Source organism: Haemaphysalis longicornis, unplaced genomic scaffold (assembly GCF_048455015.1).
Source record: "Haemaphysalis longicornis isolate Haplotype H1 unplaced genomic scaffold, Haemaphysalis longicornis Haplotype H1 scaffold_4, whole genome shotgun sequence".
Taxonomy (NCBI): Eukaryota; Metazoa; Arthropoda; class Arachnida; order Ixodida; family Ixodidae; genus Haemaphysalis; species Haemaphysalis longicornis.
This window is the reverse complement of record NW_027526361.1, coordinates 225,677,980-225,702,651: the sequence shown is the minus strand read 5'-3', so window position 1 is coordinate 225,702,651 and position 24,672 is coordinate 225,677,980. Positions and strand designations below refer to the sequence as shown.

At 46.4% G+C, this 24,672-nt stretch overlaps 1 protein-coding gene across 3 annotated transcripts in view; it reads right to left on the bottom strand.

Annotated features, from left to right (window-relative positions):
- Sifa (neuropeptide SIFamide) overlaps positions 1–24,472 on the bottom strand; it is a 117,629-nt gene extending 93,157 nt beyond the window's left edge. The window contains exons 1-4 of one of the 3 annotated variants that reach the window (XM_077705618.1): positions 24,406–24,459; positions 14,103–14,268; positions 4,286–4,407; positions 915–1,074 (exon numbers count right to left, since the gene is read on the bottom strand). In XM_077705618.1, the coding sequence (XP_077561744.1) occupies positions 4,310–4,407; positions 14,103–14,229 (225 nt within the window). In that variant the 5' untranslated portion in view covers positions 14,230–14,268; positions 24,406–24,459 and the 3' untranslated portion in view covers positions 915–1,074; positions 4,286–4,309. Of the gene's footprint in view, positions 1–914; positions 1,075–4,285; positions 4,408–14,102; positions 14,269–24,405 lie in introns of those variants that run through there. The other 2 variants (XM_077705619.1, XM_077705620.1) reach the window with 2 other exon arrangements.
- Between the last annotated feature and the right edge of the window lie 200 nt (positions 24,473–24,672).

The window sequence follows — 24,672 nt, the reverse complement described above, 5'->3', positions numbered from 1 at the left end:
TGGCGGTGACGTCACTGCAGTTGCTTCCACGTCATCATCATCGGTTGGAGAAGAAGAAGAAGACAAGTCTGCCCCACGTGGGGCTTCGACACGTGCCCCACTACCATTCACGGGAGTTGCATTGATCTGGTCTTTACGCGAAACTGTGACGCGCGTATGCTTCTCAAAGACCCTTTGACCGTGCACTTTAGCGATCACAAGGCAGTGATTGTGGCCGTCAGGTACAACGATACCACAAACAGGTGCTGATGAATAAATGATTACGTTCACACTCTCGTCATTAATTACGCCATTACTCGCAACACACTCATCGGTGCACCCAATGCATTCGCATTTCTGCACGATTCCCTTCGGGGAGGTGCGGGGGAACTTTTTTCAGTATTATTTTATTTCACCTATCTTGGACACTATTTCTAACGTTCTTTGTACTTAGCTCTACCGCAGACACCATTTCGATGTGAATTTTAGTCAAAAGAATTGGGCTTCTATCAGTTATGTACGTATGTTTCGTCTCGACTACGCTGAACGGTTTATTTTTGCTATGAAGTATTTATATATATAATGCATGACTTCAGTTCAGTTTTTTGAAATTATTTTGTCTATATATAGTTTTGCCAGACTGTCAGATTGATTGGTTGATTTATTTATTTAAAGTGTTTATAATACTAAAGGATCGAGCTTCCTTACTTAGTCCCGGACAGTCGTCCATGCAGGATTTCATTTTAAGAGGTACCCCCACCCCTCATAAAAGAGAAAGGAAAAACATTGAAATCAGAAAACAACAAAGGCAAAAAACAAAAAGCAATAGACACGCGAATGGGTTTAGTTCCACAAGCCTCGCGGGAAACTCAATCGGGGCATTCAGTAATACGTTTTTCCCTTCCTCCAGCGAGCACTGACGCTGGGTATGAAAATCACGTTGAAGTTTTTATTTATGGCTACTCTACATCTGCAGACGACAGCGAACAGGCGGAGTCGCCGTAATTTAGGTTGTTTTTCTCAGGATTGTCGCTGGCTTCTCCTGATCTGGATGGACGTCTTGGCTGCCCTGGGTTCTTGTTCATGAGAGTCAGTCTGCAGGGAGAAGAGAGGTGCGACATGTGAAGTCGGTTAAACAATACCGAACGTCTAGAATCATTTGCAATTTTCTGTTCACACCGCTAATTTGGCAAAATTAAACCAACTGAACTACAAATTTTGTCGCGAAGAAAAGCGCTAAAAAGTCCCGAACACACAAAAAAAACATGTTTCTTTGGGACACTTCGCGTTCTTCCAACCACGTAAAAATAGATCAGGCTTCACACGGGTTTAAGTGAGTCGCACCGACTTCGAAACCTTGCCACATAATGTCTAAGGAATTAAGTGGGAAAGTGCAAAACTCGGAATGAATTCTTAACTCCTAGGCACAAAACAAAATTGTCACGCGAGTCACCATCCGCGGCCCAGTGACTTCTTAAACGTGTTTTGTTTTCTTGTGCATGCAATGCTAACTCGATGACCCAATTTTAAACTCTGCAGTTGAATAAAAAGAATCCTTGTTTTAATAGTTTGGTCATCTCTAATAACATTTTTGAGGCACGCCTGACGATCGGGCGCTGCGTTATTTCTATATACGGAGGAATATTTTTCGTGTAACAGAGTCAGAACTAAATCCGAAGTGATACTCTAAACACAAAAAAAGCATTTGCGTAACTACACCCATCTTCAGAAGATTTTGCGTGCCTGAGACTTATACCGCGCTGTGCTCAGATTGTTTCTCTAAAAAAATATCTTTATTTTGCAAGTTCGGGCCCGTAAGCGAGCTCCCACTGCTCGAAAGTCGAAATTGTTACTCTTATACTCATTCATCTGTTATAAAAAGCGGGATCGAAGCGTTTCTGTAGAATTTTCATGCTCTGCAACTATGTTCGCGAGGGGAGAGAACACGTCACCACGGACTGTAACAAGCGCTTGCTTTGGCAAGAGAAACACTAGCAAAAGAAGTCATAGATACAAAAAATTTCGGGAAACTAAAACTGCCCCAACCCTTGGCTAGACACCTACACGTACCACGTGACCTACTTGCTCAACATTGCCAGTCAGACGTAAAACAGTGATTGCAATAAAAGGTACAAAAGGAGTTGATTTCAGACTTCACGAACCCTTTCTGTCACGGGGAAACCGACGAAAGAGCCAGGTTGTCTTTCGTGTAAAGTATTCCCGACCTTATACGAAATTAATCCGGAGCCCTCTACTACGGCGCGCCTCATCGTCTGTGTAGCGTCCGCGTGTTAAATCTCACAATCTCACAATCAATCAATCAATCAATCATCAATCAATCAATCAATCAATCAATCAATCAAAGCACATGTCGCCTATCTTCATTTTTGTGCGGTGACCTGGTTACACTTGACAATGACCATGTTACATTGTTATCGTGCCGAACAGAATTTTCCGAGCAAGTCGTCCTTTCCGTAAGGATACCTTCCGCAGTCGACTCTCGCCCATTAACAGGATACAATGTTCATGCAATTCCTGCCTTTTGTTTGTTGTCAGAGAGAGGAAAACTGCCGTATCTTAACAATTTTTGTGTCCCCGTTGCGGGCCTACTTGCAGTAAGTAACTGTTTTTCTTACACCCGCATAATGTTCTTGCTTGCTTGTTTTTTCCCTATTTTTCTTGTACCTTGCGTTCAAGATTACAGCGTTCATGAACCCCTGGTTCATGAACGCTGTAATTAAGTAAGTTTCCAGAATTACACTGGTACATAATTGATAATAACTCATACAGACTCGGAACACGACCCCAGTGTACCTCTACAAACGGAGCGCTTTGAGTGACGTACCATGTGCGAGTGGGTTCCAAAGAACATGTTGTTCGATAGGTCGGTCTGGGAGCAGTTATATTCTCCTGAACTGAGTAGCGATCACGGCCTTGATTTCTGACGATGGTCAAAATGGCCTCTCAGAGGATTTGCTAAGACGCGTCTACGGACATTTCGAACTGCACGAAGCCCGTGATGAAGTCCCTTGGACAGCACACCAGGTATATTGAACAGGTTTAAACCTGCCAGAGCTACTAGCTTCCGGCTTCTCCTCAATGGCGCTTCCCGAAGTCCAAAATAGCGTCCAATATCGCCTTTTTTCCACGTCAATGAAGTCTGCTATCCAAGGGCAACATGGAATGGATCGCTCAGAAGCAGGTCTTCGAGGCGCTTTCACTTATTGTTCGCGCCGGCATTCAAAAATCACCACCAAAGACAGTTCTACTCAGCCCTTTTGCATTTAATTCAATTCAAGGGCCTCACGAATAGCTTGGAAGCATGTCTTTCGATTTATCATTCCATTTCGCTCCTATGACTAAGGTTATGGGTGAGCTCTACTAATTGGTGTAATTCACCTTTTAATCGCCCTCATCGTTGCTGAGCTATTAATTTTACCTCTGCTTAAAACTTTAGCTGTCTCATTTTTAGCACTTTTCTTATTTATGTATTAGATATCACACAAGGCTGTAGTCCATCTCGCAATCGGTTTTCCTGCTGCCGCCTTGGTGCTTAAGGACACTGGAAGGAGCAACAAGCTTCTTGTCGCATGACGGTTTCTGCTACCGCTCCTATTCTGACAGAAAAATGCTAAAGTGAAAGGAAGAATTGCGTCTGCACGTTCTACAAAAAGCATAAAAAAGTAAAGCACACATAGCGCCTTTTTATCCTCCATCGGCCATCGTCTCCGTTTTTTGCGCTTTAATTCAAGGTGAACGAATATATAGGCTTAATTCCATGCCGGAATAGAATAAGGGGTTGACGGTTTCATAATATTGTCTGCTTGAATAACACGCAGCCAAACTAACCTTTCGCGACCTACGCGACATAAAAGCGGTGTAGGAAGAAACTGACGGTATCAGTCGTCCACGGGTATTTGTTTCAGTATTTACAGACTTTTGGTCACACTGCCGGCCTAGATCTTCCTTGCGAGTGCGGTACGAAAGGAATGATTTGCTGTAAGTTTCAAATCAACGCTCTATCGCATAAAAAGCGTGCCCATTGCGAGCGCTTTCTTATTTTCCAGCCATTACTACAGAGTATTTCGGTTATAAAAAGTTCTGTAAATTCTTATTGTACAAAAAGAAGTCGAATGGTAGGTAAACACGGTGACAAAGTCGCCGCTACTGCGTCCATAGCGCTCCTTTGCTTCCAAAGGAAAGGTAAATTGTTTCCTGGTGTACTGCGACTGTAACACGAAAATTTTCTGTGGGGGATTTAAAAGCCAGCGTGTAAATATAATAAAGGCTGCGGCTTTTCTCTTACCTGGTCGCCTCTTCAAACAGCATCCTACTGAGTTCCGTCTTGGGAAAGGGGGAACCATTGGGTGCAGGTGTCCCAGACAGCTTCGCACATCGCGTACTTGATGTCTGCATTGTTTAGGTCACCTGAAAAAGCACAACAAACACAATATAAATCCTGATCATGCGTTTTGCTCATTGGGGCAAGTGACTAGGTCTTTAGGTGAGTAGGCCTGAAAGGGATAAAGACATGACCATGACATATATTGTTAGTAGCAATTCATGCACCCTACATGTACTTGGTCAGTTCAAACGTAAGCAGAGGCACGTTATTGTAGTTAGGTGCGTGATACTGCACCGGTTTTTCCTACTAGTTGTCAAGTTGTGTCCCAACAACGATGCATGCACCATCGTGGAAGTTCTTGGTCTGAACCACGTGGTCTGAACACTCTAGTGCAATGCCTCGGCCTGCCTTGCCCAAAAGTTCCGAAAATAAGTTTCTTTATCCATGTACAAGTTCTTGTCTAGTCAGACTACAAGGACGATCGATGGGTCAACATATTGAAAACTACTTGGCCTTTATTGTCGCTTCCGGGAGAACAAGGGATTTATAAAGTGGCAAAGCATAATAAATGATTACATTAATCATCATTATCACCATCATCATCAGCCTGTCTACACCCACTGCAGGGTACAGGCCTCTTAAATTGATCTCCAATTATCCTTGTCCTGTGCTAGCTACAATCAATTTATCCCCGCAAACGTCTTGATCTAATCTGCCAACCTAATTTTCTGCCGCCGCCTGCTACGCTTGCCTTCTCTACCGACCCATTCTGATACCCTTAATGACCAATAGTTGTGTTGCCTTCGCATTACATGCCCTGCCTACGCCTATTTCTTCTTAATTTCTGCTAATACGCCCTTAACACGCGCTTGTTCCCTGACCCATTCCGCTCTCTTCTTGCCCCTTAACGTTGCACCTATCATCTTCCGCCCCACTGCTCGCTGAATTATCCTCAATTTAAGTTGAACCATTTCAGTGAGCGTCAAATTTTCATCCCCGTTGTTGAGTACCGGTAATATGCAGCTGTTATACACTTTCCCCTTCTGGGACAATGGTAGGCTGCCATTAATTATCTGAGAAGGCCTGCCATATGCACTCGACCCCCTTCTTATCTTTCTAATTACCTCTACCCAGCGGTTGGGGCCCGGGGTCACTGCTTGGCCTAATTAGATATATTCTCTTACTATTTCCACTGCCTCGCCACCTACCTCAAACCGCTGTGCTCTCACGAGGCTATTGAGCATTACTTTAGTTTTCTGCATATTAATTTGCAGGCCCACGGTCCTCCTCTGTTTGTCCAGCGCGGTAATCATGCTTTGCAATTCGTTTTCCGAGTTACTTAGCAAGGCAACGTTATCGGCAAATCTGATGTTACTGAGGTGTTCTCCATTAACCCTGTCGCCCACCTGTTCGCCTACTTCAATCCTACATCTCCTACTCCCAATCCAATGCTCGGAATACATCTCGTAAACATGCTGTGCATAACATTCGAATAACATTGGATACATTGTGTCTCCTTGTCTGACGCCCTTCCTTATAGTATTTTACTTTTATCATTATGGAGGACTATGGTAGCTGTAGACCCATTGTAGATACCCTCTATTAATGTTATGAAATGGTCGTCTACACCCTGATTTCGCCATGCCTGCATGACTGCTGAGGTTTCGACCGAGTGAAATGCTTTCCCATAATCTATGAAGGCTATGTATAAGAGTTGAGTATACTCCGCGCGTTTCTATATCACCTGATTGATCGTCTGAAAATGGTCTTTTGTTGAAAAGCCTTTACGAAGCTCTGCTTGCTCATAAGGTTGACTAAAATCTGAGGTGGCCGAAATTCCGTTAGCGATTACCTTGGTAAGAAACTTGTAGACGACTGACAGTGAGCTGATCGACCTTAAATTTTTCAAGTCCTTCATGTCACCTTCCTTATAGATTGGGATGTTGTTCGCGGTCCTCCAATATTCCGGTACACCCGCGGTCATTAGGCATTGCGTATACAGGTTCGCCAGTTTTACTAGTACAGTTTGCCCGCCATCCTTTAAGAGGACTGCTGTTAACTGATCCTTACCAGGTGCTTTGCCACCTTACATTTCTTTCAAAACCTTCCTTACTTCTTCTGCCATTACTGGTGGGATGTCTATCTCCTGTGAACTACTTTCTCGTTGGGCATTATCCTCTACGTTGCGGCTACTGCACAGATCTCTACAGATCGCCTCGGATACTATAACTATTTTATCCCTATTTGTGATAACATTGCCTTCCTTGTCTTTAGGCATACCCCATGGCTAGACGCCTCCTCACTGATTACAGGCTGCCCCCGTTTCTTTAGAGCAGGCTCCATTCTCCCCATTTCATACTTCCGTATGTCAGCTACCTTACGCTTGTTAATTACTTTCGAAAGCTCTGCTAGTTCTAGTCTCTCAGTTGGGACGGAGGCTCTCATGCTTCTCTGTTTCCTAATTAAATATTTCACCTCCTGGGAAAGCTCCCCAGTATTCTGTCTAGCGGTCTTACCTACGAATTCTATTGCACACTCCTTGATAACGCGCGTAATACTGCCGCTCGCCTCCTGTGTCGTAAACTCTGCTTCCTCGCTGAATATCGGTTTTGCAGCGTGATCCTGAATTTTTTTACTTTTTGTCTTACTGTTAGCTCATTGATCGGCTTTTTTCGTTCTAGCATGTTACGGTTCCTCTTCAAATGTAGCCTAATTTAAGATCTTACCATCCTGTCGTCACTACAGCTCACCCTTCCGAGCAATTCCACATCCTGCACGATGCCAGGGTCATCGCATAGTATGAAGTCTATTTCATTTTTTATGCTACCCATTCACGCTACTTCACGTCCACTTCGGGCTCTCCCGTTTGTGGAAGAAGGTTTTAGTCCCTTTTCATTCCTATAACCCAGACCCTAGTTTCCAACTACCTTGCTTCCAGCCAGCTTCTTGCCCACATTAGCACGGAAGCAGCAGGCTGGAGACAAGGCAGTTTTAGTGACTACTACAAAACTCTGACAAAACTCTTTCAAGCACCAACACAACCGCAAAGTTCGGTATTCATTTCTCCGCCAGGTGCTACCTTTCTCAGGAGCTAAGCACTCTTCATCGCCATCTTCACGATTTGATCATCACCATCATGCCCTCTGCAATTACCATTATCGACGAGGAGATGTTGCACGGACTCTGGAAGCGCTTGGACGCTACCTTCACTTGGCAGCCAGTCTGTGCAGTAAAACCAACTCTAATTACCTTCGACCACCGAGGTTCAGCGTCTCGTCTGTGACAGTATGAACTTCATAAAAATAAAATGGGTTCAACAACAATTTACACTGATCTATGAGATTGCTTAAAGCAGAATCTCTAACGTGAACCAATTGATATAAGCGGGAGTTGAAGCTGATACGGCAATGTTTGTGCTAGCTTCTGGTAGCCCCATTGCGCGCCCCACGCCTGCGGATAGAGGCGGCAAGAAAAATAAGCCTACCAGGACAAATTAATTAACCATTTCATTTCAGAACATTGGTGCGCCCTAGCGAAGTATGCCAGTTCCATGTTCTCTTTTGTTGTTGGCCGCTGTTCTTGCTGCTCCCCGTGAAAGTCCCTGGAGTCGAAAGTTCATGAGGTAAAAAAAATGGCAAAGCTTGCACTAGCGGCGCCAGACCGGAGAAGCAGTGGAGCTGGGGTCGACCTAGCTCCATTCAGGTTTTGCTAGGTGTTGGTAGGATTTGCTAAGTTTTGTTAGGTTAGCAATGCTTTTGCTCGGCTAGGCGAAGTGTGGAGGGTGAGGCCAAGTTCAGCAGGATTTTACAAGGCCTAACCAAGTGTAATGTTGGGCGAGTTGGTAGTTCATCGTAAAAGATGCTACAGCGCGAAATAAAACACGGACACAGAAAGACGACGGGACGAGCGCCTGACTTCCAACTAAATTTAATACGATGAACCTTGCACCTTTTACACACATTCTTCATGTTAACATAACTACAAAAAATTCTAATCTCTAGTATTACACCACCATATCAGCACGCATTCAATGCACTTGGCACAATCTATACAAACAACACATCACGTCATGCCCAAAGTGCAGCACGAGTTCGAAAGGAAATCCATCTCTTTTTTTTACAACGCAATAGACGCCTGGCTTACACATTTACTGCCATAATTTCGTGCTCTTCAATAATTTCTCGAGTAGTTTGATTACAGGTCTGTCCCCCACATTGCCAGCGGATCCCAAGGGGGAAGAAACTAGGTCTACCCCGAATTCCGGTGCTTTTCAATCAGTTTGGGCTGAAAGTTGGGGTAGTTACAACCTTTTTACCAGCGAAAAAGCGAAATTATTTTATCCAGCGATTGTCCTGTTTGCTTCTCTCTAGGTCCCTGTCTTTTTTCGCTGGTAAAATGGTTTTTCATCCTTCACCACTGGCGTGAACTGCGCCAATTTTCTTTGCGTTTTGGTAGCCCAAGAAAACTATCACCCTTGAAATGGTATAATAAGGTGTGCGCATACGCAATGCTCCTTGTGCTCCCACTCAATCAGGCGCGAAAGCCGGCTTCACTGTTATAATACCCTGTCTGCGGTGATGCACCCTTTACAGGCAGCGCAGTTTTTCCTTTCTTGGTAGTCTTTTTGCTAGCGCCACCGGACCAATGTCAAGCTGAACATGTCCACAGTTAAGAACTTCTTATAGTCGACTATTTAGCTGTGTTGTCGCAACAAGCCGGCACATCTGCTTGTTATGCTGAGCCGTTGTGACAACACCGTTTTCTCTCAGTACAATTTCAACAGTCAACGTTACGAGCCCGTGCTCTTCTGCAGTACCTTCATCAGCACAGCATTGCCGTACTTGCAGTACAGCTGAAAGTCGTTTGGGCTCCAAAGCCGGACTTCTGTCTATATTGCGTATCATTCACGTCAACCTCCTTCCTGTGTCAAACTTCACTATCTGCAGGGCAAACGAGATGTCGTGCAAACGTTTCTGATAGAGACAGAATGACACGCCGCGTAGCCTGCGTTCTGGCTCACGGTCAGTGGACCTTGTTCAGTTTTATGCAGAGCCTGGTAAAAGACACTCTTCTCCTCTGGTCAACATCTTACAGAAGAAAAATAGCATTTTGTTGCGTCGAAGCTGTTAATGTTGCATCGTAGCTGGGCTGCCATATAGCTTCAGTGTACGAAGTCGCATCGAAACAAAATCGCACGAGGTCGCTCCAGAGCTTGTGTAACCTGCTCTGTAGCTCTCAAGCTCATCTAGGCATCTTGAAAAAATATATACTCGGAGAGTAGTTATGCACCACCATGTCCGGTACATTGAATGCCACAACCGTTACTTCTTGCTGCCTTATGGTCCCTACCCCGTAATTCATCTGCCTTTCGTAGCCATCCTTATCATATTCTTCCATCTCATCGGCTCGTGGACTTCGTCATCATCACCGGCTGAGTTGTTCTGAGATGGCTGCTCGGCTAAATAAACTTCTTGCAGCACCTGTCCTTCAAGGTCCTTACAATACTGGAATTGGCCGCTATGACGAATTTGACGAACTTGATTTACTTGTCGTAGTTATTCAGTTCACGGTGCAGGTTGTAAACGTTACAGAATTCCCGCCACCCACGGACTGAAACTGGTCCGAACATGTTTATTGAAGACTGTCCGCTAACACTACTCTAATATTACGCCAAGTTTCATTTGTTTGTCGTGAGCACTTAGTTCACTGGGAAGTTGTGAATTTTACAGAACTCCCGCCTCCTGTTAATACTAGGCCGTCTACGGCGAGAGTATGGTTACAAAGAGCGGCATTAGCTTTTGGGTTGTCAAAACTGTCCTAACAAATGTTATAGGAAAATTATCAGATAACACGTCTTTAACTTCCCGGCTAGTTTCATCTACTTTTCAGGATAACGTATTCACAGTAAAGTTCTAAGAATTGGCGAATTCTCGTCTGCTGTCAGTACATGGTTCTCTACGGGAGAGGAGCGGACAGCCCCAACTTTGGACTCTAGAATAAAACTCTATTCCTTGTAAGTCTGATTCGAGTAATGACTTTAAAGTACGCTCAATGGCAAACAGCACATACAATCGTGTTTTGTGTTGTTCCCGCCTCGGAATGCCCCAAGCTTCGCTGGCCAACGTACTTCGCAGACTGGAAGGGCACTGAATTTGTTTTGTTGACTTTAAAAAGACGCTGAAGTTATCCGTAAACATTGGGGGATCACTAGCGAAAATTGTAGTGTGGAGACTCTAGGCCATGTTTCGACTACTCTGGCTGCGTTCTTGACAATTAAGGCAGTAGAAAAATCGATTCGAGAATTCTGTCCTGCCATCTGCATCTGCCTTGCCCATTTCCTACCACGTTTGGTATGACGTCAAAACAACATGAATTGGCTTGGCTGCGGTACAGAACGGCTCGCTGACTATCCGACAGAATCAGTCGGCCCAGCGTTTAGTCGGCCGGCCGCCGGCGGCTCGTCGCAGTTCGTTCGCTCAGCTTAAACTAAGCCACGACACGTTTGTTGGTTTGCAGACTGTATGAAGTCTTTAAGTCCAAGTTGCCCTGTACAAGCGCTGCACAAGCGCACATGCGACGCTTTGCTAACTGGTACGCTAGTAGGAAAATCTAAGGCGAATTGAAGGCGGGAGAAGAGTCAGCGAAGTTAATATAGGTGCTAAGGAATTGAAATCAACCCCAACTTTTATCGTACAGCGTAAAAGCAGGATGCGGGGAGCACTTTTTTGCGCTGGGTGAACTAGCACAGTCGTCAGAAGTCTGGCCCTGCATCTGCGAACGCTTTTCTGCCGAAGGAATGCAGTCGCTACACATAAGATATTTTGGGAATTTGGGGGACGCTTACTGGACGAGCGATATTAAAGAAATAGTCGTCTAAACTGCTTGAAACGCTAAAACTAAATAAAAATGTAAACTGGATGTACATTATATACTTTATATTTCTGCTCCCGGCAGAGCTGGTTATCTGTGAAGACAAATGAGTCATCAGCATGGTGGTGCAGACGTTCAAAATGGTCGGATAGAATACAGGTACCCTATACTAAATTGGGCCAGATGCGTTGGGTTTTAGCATGACTACTGGGAGGACCCGGTAGAAACATTTGACAATGTCTAGTGGACCAGCATGCCTTCAAGATACCTTGGCGTGCCACTAAATCAGTGTCGGGACGCAAATAGTTATTGCGCTGGGGAAAGCAAACGCGTCCGGGAAAAGACGATGACGTGGGGCGGACGCGAGTTGTCCATGTTAACCCGAGATAATGTGTTCAATGTGTTCTTGGCTGCCAAGGCATGACATGTGCTTCAGGTTCTGTGCATTACACCTACCAACATTCAAAGGCCGCGCAGAGCATTTGCAGTTTTGTCTGGGGTTCCACGTGGGAGCGCACGAGTCGCTCTAACTTGCTTCTTTCCGTGAAGTCTGGTGGACTGTGCTTAGCGCATTTATTTCTGAAACAGTCGTTCCACGGTTCCTGTTCCTGAGTGACCAGAGAGATGATTTCGTACAAACAATGCTTCAAGTAAGAATGCAAGGCGCATTGTCTGGTTTCAGTGTTTCTTCAAGTGGTGTACGAAGACGTGCTTTACACGGGTTCCTGCGCAAGGTGGCGTGGTCATACAATTTTCTGAACACACGATTTTCACTTGAGTACCCCATCAGTGTACCACGTCGAAAGTTATATAAAGACGTCATCAAAATTTTGCTGCCGGTTCCAGTCTACCGATCCATATACATCGCGGGATCGGCAAGAAATGCCCTAAAGTGGGTTGAAAAGGTGCCGGTTGAGCCATCCGCTAAACGATTCTTCGTCAAACTGCGCTTCGGAACACTGCCGGTGAAACCATGACTGCAATAAAAGGGGATTTTTGTGCCCTGGGACGTCAACTGTGCGTTTTGTCATGAGGAGGAAACAATCGAACACATTTTCTTGGATGGTTCCGATGCCGTGTGCCATTAAGACATTCTCCAGCGAACACTTTGGTAGGAATTACCGGTCATACCGTATGGCATACGTTTCTTGCCTACCGACAATGAAGAGGGTGCCCCTTTACACATGTTTATGCTCCTGAGCCTGCATAGCCTATGGAAACCCAGTATGGATATCAGGCATGCAAATCCAAATGGACTGCCTGATAAAGTATATTTCACTTTGACTGTTGCATACATCAGAGGTGCATTCAAACTAGAAGAAGAGCAACCCAGCTGAGTGCACATACTATACACCCTTGAAACAATGAGGAGCTTTTAACATAACCGCACCTGCCAAGGTGTATTGGTTGGTGTTTTTTTTTTTTTTTTTGAAGTGTTTGTAAGCATTCCTCTTTGTTTTGTGTTGTTGTATCAAGAAGGTAACAAAAAAATGGTCCCTCGTTTTTTTTTTTCTTCCTCACTACCATTCTGCCTCGGGAGCAATGCCTGGAAAGTGAGCGACCTCGGTCGCGGCGTACGAAATTTGCGGGTGGTGCTCGCCGATCTCGAATATCATCTCGTGATTAAACTAAAGCTGTGAACGTACCAGCACGCCGCCTCTTTCATGCTTTACGGACTGTTTTGATGTGTGTTTTTTCACTTCGTTTGCGTCATCTTTTTACCGTGACCGTGTCAGAAGTGTTCCTCGTAAAAGTAGGACGCCTTAAATAACGTTCGGTATACCTGGACGCAGCTTAAATGGGTGGCACAGGAAAGTCGTAAGGGCACCGAAATATGGTGGTTATAACCGATAGATTGTTATATCTATGATCGCTATAAATGGGTTCGATTTGAAATGTTCCGGCAAGATTTAGAAACACCGAAACATTTTTCCTGCAAGAACTCACACTCAAGGCAAGCGGAACAAGAATGCTGTGCATTAGTACACAATTCTCTTAATTTCGGCAGATATTTTTTGTAATTGATTCATTTGTTTTGAGGTAGTCTTTTCTATAATGCATTCACAATTTTTGCGCTGCAACGTTTATTGCTCAACAAGCGAGTTCGCACAACGCGTGCAGACTGACACCGACTCGCTGGAGAGTTAAGTGCGATAAAGTGCATTGTTTAACTGCTTCGGTTATGGGTGGCGTAAGTAAACAGAGTTTTGCCGCATTCTCCCGGCACTACAGCAAAGTTGCTCGCGCCAGCCATCACGAGGTAACGTCGAACAAACCCCCTTTCATTAGTGCCCTGGGCAATAACCACCTTGCACCCCTCCGTCTAACGACAACGATGGTTGAACGCAGACATTTCTCGTGAGGGATTCCTTGGTTGTTGTCTGAATTTGTACTTTGCCTCGTTGAGCTTTGACTTTGACTCGCACGCAGTTTGGTTTTTTTGATCGCAGCGGCTTGGACTTTGACCCTTGGCCATCTGATTTCGCACGAAGAAAACCTCGCGTTCAACCACCGCCATCGTTACAGGCAGAGGTGCATGAGTTTTCTCGCTAATTTATTAGCGCGTTAAGGCAGCCCTCCCCAAATCTTAATTGCTTCTAGCGTGTCAGAATGGCGCCATCGGATAGACGTCAGCTTCATAGCTTGAGGAATCGAAGTTCACTTCCGCCTGCGAGGAGCGTTTTTTTTTTTTTTTTTTTTGCACTTCACCCACGATCTTCTTCTTCTTCGGGGAAAGTTGGTTTTTGTGCAGTGCGTTTTCGACGCCTCCCTTCCATCTTTCGCGGCGTACAGGTCACTGTACACACTTCACCTAACGGGTTTTTATTCGCATGAAAGTTCTGTGGCTTCGCACGAATGCTTCGCTGCCGCCTCTTTAGTGGTTCCAGGGGGAAAAATGAGAACTCACCTCTGGAGCGCTTCCCGAAGATGCTGCCGTTGAAAGGTGGCTTGCGGTAAGCGGCACACGCCACGTTGGACATGACGGCCAGCACCATGAGCGCGCCGAGCACCAGGACCACTCTCCACGACTGCATGATGGATGGCTCGAGGACGAATCTGGGACCTTAGCTGCACTGTTGGAACACAAAAATGGGCTCCTTAACCATGTAAAAGAGTCGTACGACACGTGTTAGTCACTCATACGCGACAAAGGGGACATATTCGTAAACTTAACGCTTGTTGATCGCACGTACCACTCCCCTTGGATACTATTTTTTTTAAAGAATATTGAGGTATAAAAAAATGGCAGCATCTCCCCTCCGTGGATGGTGGCGAGGGTGCAGAGTACGGGGACTCGAAGTGACATCCGATTTGCGCCCCACCCGTCATTCGATTTGAGCCGTGAGTTGCACCTTCATTATTCCCTAAATTAATACCGCAACTCACGGCTCAAATCGAATTTCGCTTGCTTCTCGCTTGATGGTAGTGTGCACACGGATGGACGCGGACGGGCATTGGGAGGTCCTAAGATACTCCGCACCGTTACAGGCGAGGGAGTAAGCCGTTTGACTCTCGTGTACTAACTCACGGTTGTAGCCCAATGGGTAAGACGACTGACACTAACTTCGTCTGGTCTACCAGACACAGGCTCCAATCCTGCTGTTGCCTGTGTGATTTTTTGCGATTGTAAATGCTATGCGCACGGACGCGGACGGACATTGTGCGGTCGTAAGGTGCTCTGAACGTGTGAATAAAGTAGCAATGTAATGTGTAGCTTCCGACAGGATGTGAGCAGCTTCAGGAGAAAACCTACGCCTGCCAATTCGGGTATTGAATTGCGAACCCTAAAAATTGCACCCAAAGGCTTAAGTCTAGAAACGCCTAATGGTTTCCACTGTTTGTGTGCCTGTAATTTTTGCGCAGGTAAGGCAAAGCACTATATTCGAAGGCGCGTGTCATCGGCCGTGCACTGAGGGGATATTATTCGAACGCAGATGTTGAGACTGATGCAGTAACATGTCCATAAAATATGGTACAGGAATCACACGTTTCAGGCGGTCACTGCCACGCAGCGCTTAGCTGCCGTGTTTTCAAGTTTCGTGCACTAACGTATTTGGTAAAGTGTGAAATGAATAGTATACAAAAAATGAATTGCGTTTGCAGTCGCTGACCTCATAGGCTGCGGCGCTTGAAGCACATCGTCGTGCTTGCGCTGCTGGGGATTTTCACCGCGACTCAGATATGACAACTAAGTGAGGAGTAAACATGCTTTCCGCTTCTCGGAACCCAATTATGAACCCGAGGGGGAAATGAAGGCAGGGAACAAAAAGTGGGAGTTATTAATACTTCTTGAGAGGATGTCGTTCGAGGGTAATTGCTTGGAAGGGGGACCATTTGCTTAGCATTCGGTGGGTACTAAGCATCATAGGCTCGCGTGGTCATCAAGTGTTCGCGGGAACACATCATCACTGGACGTCAGTAACAACACTGTACGCATACGAGAAAAAAAGAAGAGACAAACAATTGACTATGCCACGCCCAGGTGACCCGTTGCCTACCGTAGAGTAGCTGACCTCGTCCACACGAGTTGTAGCGCCCCTACCGAAGATGAGCTACGCTCATCCATGCTAAAGCAAGAGATTGCGCGCTACCGCAGTCAAGCTACCCTGAGATATGTTAGTTTATTTATTATGTTTGCCATGTTTAGAATGTTGGTTGTCATTTAAGTTTATTTTGAAGCGGTTTTATTCAGTATGCACTTGGTTTTGACCATCGTTTGACAACCTGACGACAGGAGATTTCGGCGTGTCCTGTCGCTTGACAACAGGAGACGCCGACAGCCCGAGCCCCTTAAGTGCTTCGCCGCTAAAAAACTTCGTTTCACCCTTTCGCTCCCTTTGACGAGTATAGTCGTCATGATATTTTGTACCAAGATGGCCGGTGACGAGAATAGTCATCGGTTATGACGGCTATACTCGGCATCGGTCATTTTGGAGCCCTGACTCCGTTTTTTTGCAAAACACTGCGGTGATGCGGTAAGGCCATCTTCGAGCAACCGTTTTTACACAAAGAAATATCACATACGTATTTCAGCGACATAATGGTGCCGTGTGAAGCAATCTGCAGCAATCTTTTTTACGCAGTTAGAGAAACAAAGAACTTTATCTTATTGGAATAATGGTGCCGCTTTATTCAGAAAACAAGCCCTACAAATTGAGCTAAAAGATTTTTCGGGAAATTCGGTGCAGTTTTCTTTTCTTTTTTCACGGTACGGAAAGGGTTAAGTTAGGCAGTGGCGAGTGCACCAAGAAACACGCGACGTAAAGATAAACGTCCTGCGAGGTATCAATGCCCCTAGTGAAACAGCGGTTACCACACAGCATCAACTCTGGACGAAAGCACTGAAGAGTCGGATGGGTAACCGCTGGTTAGACTCACGCTGTAGATACCTTCCGTCACTGAGGGTAACCACCAACCGGATTGAAGGTTTCCGAAGGTCGGCGTCAAGGTGCTGGCTGAGCCCGCTGTTCGCAGTGAACGAAGCGCGGGGCGAGAAAGTCTTTTTTCCATTGGTGCTGCAGTCGCGCTCATGCAGGATGCCAAAAACAAACTACGTCCACTTACCTACACGTGACTGGCCCAACGCACGTGCCTCACTGACAATAGAGAGTTTTAGCTGACCGTTTTCGACGGTCCGCTCCCGTATCGGCGGCACGGTCAGCGCAACCGGGGCCAATGCCGTTCGCGGCCAAGCGCGCCACGCATGCGCAATGGCGCTCCCGCTTGCTATCGGAGCGGAGCGGACCGTGAAAAACGGTCAGCTAAAACTCTCCAGTGAGCGAGAATACCCTCGGCCGTTTTGTTGGCTGACAGTGACTTGACAGACTGCGAGATACGGCTGATGCGGTGGCGAAAAGCCGAGTTTCGCGAAGGTTAGTGTGATGAGTTAGAACCTGGGTGGCGCCAGAGGAAGGTAACATGAAAAGCTCACAATGGAGGAGAGGCAATTAAATATGGAGTAGATGCAGCTAAAGCTTCTTTTTAGAATCACGCTGCGTAATAAAACACAAATGAAGGTGAACATCAAGAGCAGAAGCGGACTAAAAAATGTCCGTTTAAAAAAAAATTACCGCAGCTTGCACCAGCGGTGCAAGGCTGCAGAAACAGCAGGGCTGGCGGCCCCTCTCCCTTCGTCGGAGACCCGGCTGTTGAATTTCTGAACTTGCCGCTGAAAGTTCTCCATGACCTGCTGTTTTGTCCACAGGCTTTCACATTTCTCCCACAGTGTACCGCGTTAGCACGCGCTAGAACCCGCGGCAACCGGCTTAGCGAACTCGGCGTCTATGCTCCCCACTTCAGGCGCGAACGCACGTGAACTGGCGAGGAGAACAGTACGCGAGAAGTCACGCCGCGAAGGCTGGGCAGAGTGTTCTCTAAGGTCCAGCTGCCCGACGCCAGGCGCTCCTCCCGAGGCGCACGCTCACGTGGGCGCGCTGTTTCTTCTTGGTATTTTTTTGTGATCTGCTCGTGTGGAGCAAGCACGCGCGCAAGCCAGGACGACGACACACAAGAAGAAGGTAACAAAGAGACACAGCGGTGTGCCTGTCTGTTACCGTCTTTTTGTGTGTTTTTGTTTCCTCCTGGTTTTCTCTTTAATGATGCACCAACTCACCCGAGCTTCCGTCTTAACAAACCTTGAATCGGTCAAGTATCGCACGTGCCAAAAAAAACATAATTTTTGATACGTACACTGTGCATGTGTGAGAGTAAATCATAGGCCTCAATAACTTCGAACTCTTTTTGCGCTCGTTAACCTCTTACAGCCTCTGGTTAATGACCGGCGTCCTAAAAGCTTCCAGTATCTTCCTCGTCGGTTTATTTCGTTCCCTGCGAGGTATCACTGTTTTACATACATCCGTTGCCAGGCATTTTATGGACTCCTGATCGTTTATGTGCGTGTAGTTGTGGTGCAAACTTGTATGGGGCCATAATATTCGGGTTGGTAAATACTGTTCTTTAATTTTGGCATGGTAACCGTAAATGATCCCCAGCTCTAGTTTTACACGGGATAAAAGTATAGCCGGGGAAGCAGCGCAAGGTGATATTTCCTTCACGATTTCTCCAGGCTGCCTTTCAAAAGTCCTTGATTTTCGTAGGCTCCAAATTCAACGTGTGTGTAGTAACTGTCGGCAGTCTGCGTGCTTTCCTGCGGACATGCCAAAGTACAACCACCCTTTCCTAATGCGACAAAATGCATGGTCACAATTTCGTACATTCGAAGACACGACCACTGCTTTCCTAAGTTCACCACGAGGCTGGCCGTTAAGAGCGTTTCTGTAGCCATATAGCTGCATTTTGGGTGACTGCTCTGAAGGGTCAACATGCAGCGCTTGTAGATGCACATCGAGGAGCAATGTTCATATTAAAGCAGGATATTGTGTGGACATAAAATGCACGGAGCTGGTGTCACTGACCATTTTGTTAGGCGTGACATGGTAAAAAAGCGCAATAGACGGGGACAGAAGGAGAAAGAGTGACACGGGACTAGCGCCAGTCCTGTGTCACTCTCTCTTCTGTCCCCATTTATTGCGCTTTTCTACCATGTCGAAGTCCTATCACCAACTCGCCCAAATTTCTGCATTGAATGTTATGAGTCGTCCGCTGTTTAACCCTGCGCACGAGGTCAATGGCAACGATGTGCTTATACTAGAAGAGCGATGTACAGTTTGCTATCACGACTAAGGGTTCTGTGTTGGCGTAAGTATTTCTCAATGAGAATCAAAAGGCGGTGTTCAAGTTTGTTGTTCCGGCATGTGTGGCTTGATAGCAGGTTCCCTCTTTACCACAAGCGGAAAAAGCGAACTCGAAACCATGCTTCTTAGTTGCGCTCATGCGCTTTCTGCGTGCCTATCTGAATACTTAAAGCCGCGACTTCAAGCTGCGCCTCATGGTGAGATAGCGATACGCCTCACCAAAGTGCTACGACCATAAACCTTGGAATGCGTTCCACGAAATGGCTGCCACGGCACGAGCGGATGTAAGGGGGATTAGAAGAAATGCGAACGGAGCACACAGCCTCCAACGCATGCGGCACCGTCTGGCTGTCAAGTCAGTAAACTGCACGCATTCGCACTTCTTTGATAGCGTTTGAGAGGGCGGCCTACATTTATAGGAAATGATTGATCAAGAACTGACGCCAGTTGTTTATTTTGACGTGCATTTTCACACTGTGTCGCCACTCAGCAGGATGGTCTTTGAAGGGCGTCGTGCCAGCTGAAATCAGCCTGCTGCGCGCTTGGCTCCCCAAACGTTCAGTGGCGATAGTGCATAAAAAGACGCATCAAAATAAATGACCGGCATCGCTTATTTATCGACCATTTCCGCTAACAGTAGGCCACACTCTCAAACGCCCTGAAAGAACTACGTATGCGCGCAGTTTACTGACAGCGCAGCCAGACGGTGCGGCATGCGTCGGAGGCTGTGTGGTCCATTGTTCGTATTTCTTTTAATTCACCCTGAACGTCGTCCCCCGGCACGTGCAACATGGACGCGTACGGCCGTTAAACACCTGCTTGGTGCATAACTCCAGTGTTTGGGAAGCGACGCGTCGTCGTTTCCGCAACACCACAGTATAACGCGAGGCTCTCTGTATCGCTTGTTATGCAGATGGTTCTGTAGCAGGTGTTTGAATTTGCGTTAATCGCAAGTGTTTCTCTAAAATGCCTTCGTACCATTCACACAAAACACCTGCCTAACTGTCTACTGCTATTGCTACCTTACTGAAATAACTGTATACCGATGCATTTCTGTACCACAACGACTCCATTTGCTTTCTTAAATACAGCATGTTTCAGTGCACATGGGGCATGTAGCTCTCCTTATTTTCACGTCATAAACAACCTCAAAAAAGAAAAACACAAATTTTCTATGTGGTATAAAAACGTAGTAAAAGTAAGAACTGATTGATTGATTGTAGGGTTTAACGCGCCGACGCAACGCAGGCGATGAGGCGCGCCGTAGTGGAGGGCTCCGGATTAATTTTGACCACCTGGGGATCTTCAACGTGCGCCGAAATCTCGTACACACGGGCGTTTTTGCTTTTCGCCTCCATCAGAAAAGCGGCCGCCGCGGCCGGGAATCGAACCCGCGACCTCGCGCTCAGCAGCGCAACGCCTTAGCCACTGAGCCACTGCGGCGGGTAAAAGTAAAAACTGAAAAAGTGAAGTATTTTTCGTGCACCACCCAAACATGGTCGTGCAACAAATATATTTGTATTACCCTAATTTCCGTTTCCCGGCCGCGGGGACCGCTTTCTTGGTGGAGGCGAAAAGCAAAAACACCAGTGTATAGGAAATTTCGGCGCACGTTAAAGATCCCCAGGTAGTTAAAATAATCCGGAGCCCTTCACTTCCGCGCGCCTCATCGCCTGCGTTGCGTCAGTGCGTCAAACCCTACAATCAATCAATCAATCAATCAATTAAATCAATCACCGCAATTTACATGTAGCAACTGCAGTTGCCCTGTCCTCCATTTGTTGAATCCACAAAATATCTGGGTATCTGTTTTGCTAAAGAAATGTCCTGAAGCAGCCATTTACCCCAGATGACCACTGAACTTCACAGTACAGTTAAACCTGGATGTAACGAACCCCTATGTTACGAATTCCTGGATTTAAAGAACTTTTTCGATTCCCCATTTCCAGCCCTATTGAAACCCATGTGCTTAAGACCCGGCATGTGTTATGTGCTTGCACATAACACATGCCGGGTCCTACCTAACATGTGCTACCTAACATAACACATAACATGTCCTACCTAACATGTGTTATGTACTTGCACATAACGAAGGCGTTGCGGCGGTTAACCTGGATGTAACGAAGTCGCTAAGATGATCAGTCGTTGATTTTTGCATTTCTAGTGAAAAATAGGCGGGAAAAATGCCCCAATTTAGGGAATACTAGCCATACTGTAAGGATTCAGCAGCTACGAAAACATCTAGAATTGCCTAAAAGCAAAATTCGTCATGAGGATGATGAAAAAAGCGGCTAGCACCATCTCGTGGCTAACGTATAGCATAAGCTTCTGGTTTTGCTGCTGTGGCGGGCGGCTAGCACCATCTCGTGGCTAACGTATAGCATAAGCTTCTGGTTTTGCTGCTGTGGCGGGACACCACACCAGGTAGCAACCCTTTTTTTTTTCACCAGAATCGCGAACTACCGTGCCTTTCCACGTGTGAGTGCGGTATCAGTTCGAGACGTAAGTTTTGAGTTGCCACGCCTGCCTATCGGCTTGTAGTCACACGCCTCCACTTCTATCTGAAGTATAAATGTTCATCGATGAGGGGTTCTAATGCCAGAGAACAAAGTTTTGTCTTTTCAAAACAAGCTCACAATTATAAATGCCGTCTCCGCCGGCGAGATAGAATGCCACCGCCCGGTACAGTATTAAAGCTAACGCCCTCTTAACAATTTCGGGTATCAAGCTCGCGAAAAGGCGATCTTTCAGCACACGTTTGGTTCTTGAATCGCGCTAAGGCACCGAAAAGTGTCAAAAGTAAAATTGGCACTTCAGTTACGTTTACGTTTAGGAATGCGTTTACGAAGACCTTACTACTTTGGAAGAGGAGTAGGAGGAGCAGGAGGTAGTCTTTATTGTGGTAGGTACGTCAAGTGGGGGAAGTGGGAGTAGAAGGGGAGGGGGTGCGCCATGTAGTGCCTAAGCTAGTGCGAAAGCCGCAGGCGCAACTCAGGCAGTTTTTTACTCGGAAATAAATTCTTACAGAGAGTTCATCTCCACTGATGTCGAGCATTTTCTCTTCGTTTCAGCTTCATTCCCACGAGCTTATACCAAAACCTGCATGTAACGAAAAATTGCGCACTTTTGTCAACTTCGTTACATCCAGGTTTAACTGTGTTGGTGTTTTGAGTATCCAATTATACCGTTACGCCGGTTACAACGGTTGCAACCGTTAGGCCGGTGGCAATTACGTCAAAAATCTTGGGTATCCGTTTGTCTACAGAGTGTACCGGTACAAAATTGTTTATTTTTCATATTTTGTCCCACTGTACGGTATAGCAGAGTTGATGTATATTTAGGAGTTTAACAAGGTATACTTTCTCTCAGGAGCCAAATTTTTCCCTTAAATAAGTGCCCTCAAAATGTGTCAGTGCAAGATTGAATACGCTGTAGGTGATAGCGTTGCTGCGTCGTACCTAACTGCCGGACCATTCATCCCAAGCCGTCGTTTGGCTTCTGCTATCTTTACAATTGCATTTTAGTTGCTTCCGTAAACATTATTAAGAATATGTACTACAGGTCTCACAAAAGGAGCCAAGGTTTGTTTCAAGGGCCGCGACTTGGGTAGGCCCCAGCCCGAGCAATGCGGACTTAACGGATGGCGTGGCCTGAAGCGTTCACTGTAACCTATAACGTACGCTCCCCTCGTCACCGACCCTGCCATCCTCGAACTAAGTTTATTATAACAAGAACGTGTGGGATTCATTGTGCGAAGCTTTTAGGCGCCTGACTCCCGCCAAGGTGACTGTGTCGCAAAGGCATGCAGCCACTACACCTCCCGCGAAAGCAATGAGCAAGAACCCCGAATTCTCTCCTGGTTGAGCAAACAGTTGAAATATGCAGGTCGCTGGTGAGTTTTCAGGACCCACGCAAAGTTTTTGAACATCTGAGTTCTTAGACACTACTTCGTTTTCTCTTTTCGCGGGCGTTGCCAGATAAGGATGGTAAGAAAACGTGAGAATGCCATCACTGAACTTCTTTGGAAGCTCCCCTTTGAGCACGTCGCAAAGTTTTTTTAAGGTTCCTTAGCCGCATGTCAATCAACGATAAGACGACAACAGCATGTAAAAAACACAGAATTGCTCTTTTCACTAATGAATTGATGGGTCTACGAAATCGAAAGGTCTGCTAGTGCGCGATCGCAGACGTGGGACGCATCAAGAACAAGGACGAACCTGATATCTTAAAGAACTTCTCTATGATTTCTTAACAATAGGGAATGTATTGACACTTAGATTCTAAGAAAAGCTGATTTGATTGTAGGGTTGACGCAACGCAGGCGATGAAGCTCGCCGTAGTGGAGGGCTCCGGATTAATTTTGACCACCTGGGGATCCTTAACGTGCGCTGAAATCTCGTACACGCGGGAGGTTTCGCTTTCCGCCTCCATCAGAAAAGCGGCCGCAGTGGCCGGGAATCGAACCCGCGACCTCGTGCTCAGCAGCGCGACGGCTTAGCCACTGACCCCCGCGGCAGGCACATTCTAGGAACAGTTAATTTTGTTGCTTGGTTGGTCTTGGTGGACAGCAACAATATTGTTCATGACCACGGCACTGAGGAGTAACCCGTTGTCTTCGCATGTTGTCTTCGCAAGTTCTCAAACATATCTAAAAGCAATGAGAGGCAAACACGCTGCATTACATCCGACCGTGCTTTAAACATCTAAATTCGTTAACATGGAGACGACGCACAAAAATACCGCTGCGGAAGCACCAGTCATTTGGAGCAGATTTTAGGTACCGTGTTGAAGAAGCAATTCTCTCTTGGCGTTAAGCTGTGTCTGAAAAAAAGTGCCGGTCCAAAGTGCCGACGTCCCGCAATGAGGTGCTTCGTATATAAAATTGTACCTCATGAACAAATCTATATCGGCCTTCCTGGAAAAGAGTTGAAGCAAAAGCCGGAAGGAATGAACTTTCTTGTGTATGAAAGGCTGTTTTCCTCTCTCTTTTGTATTTCCGAACCTGCCACTGTCCTCGCTTCTGGAGACAAGTTCGATACTTTAGTTCACTTACCGGAATAAAGATAAATTAAGGATTCAAACGGGTTCATTGCGTTCACGCTCGCCAAAGAGCATAGAACTCTGCTGGACAAACTATAAGCGCGAACAGACCATGCAAATGTTTTGAACACCGCTCATATGACCTTTAAGGAAGTAAACATGCTACTTGACAATAAGTTCCCGCCAGCTATGACGTCTACATTTTAGCTCATGCTTGATGGATCACGGACAATATTCTATTCGTAATCCCTGCCATACAACGTCGAGCTTGAAGCAGGTTCCTACTTAAGCCAATGTCTCTTCAGCAATGCTCGTATACGGTAAATTACCCATAACGGCCACTCTCTGTACAATGCGAAATTGATTCTGAATCAATTTTCTGCCACAACGAAGAAAAGGAAGCTACAATGCTAGCATGCCTCAGAAATAGCAACGTTGTACAGAATGTGGCAAGCTTTTGCCGCTCCTTGCACTCACCGTAACCTTGGTGGTTCTTTGCCACAGAACGTTGGGGCGGCCCAAGAGTGTCCCGTCTCCGGCAGCGGGCCCACTCTTATAGGGTCTGCGTGGGTGCTGCTGCGCGATGGGGGAGGAGTCGCCGGAGGGGCCGCAGCCCGGAGGCCCGCGAATTAGGGAGCCGAGCAGCGCGCGGGGCCACTCGGGACGACCGGCGACAATTTGCGATGCAGCGCCGGATTGAGCGGGCTTCAAGGAGGCGCGGCCGTTCATTAGGCGCACGCAAGC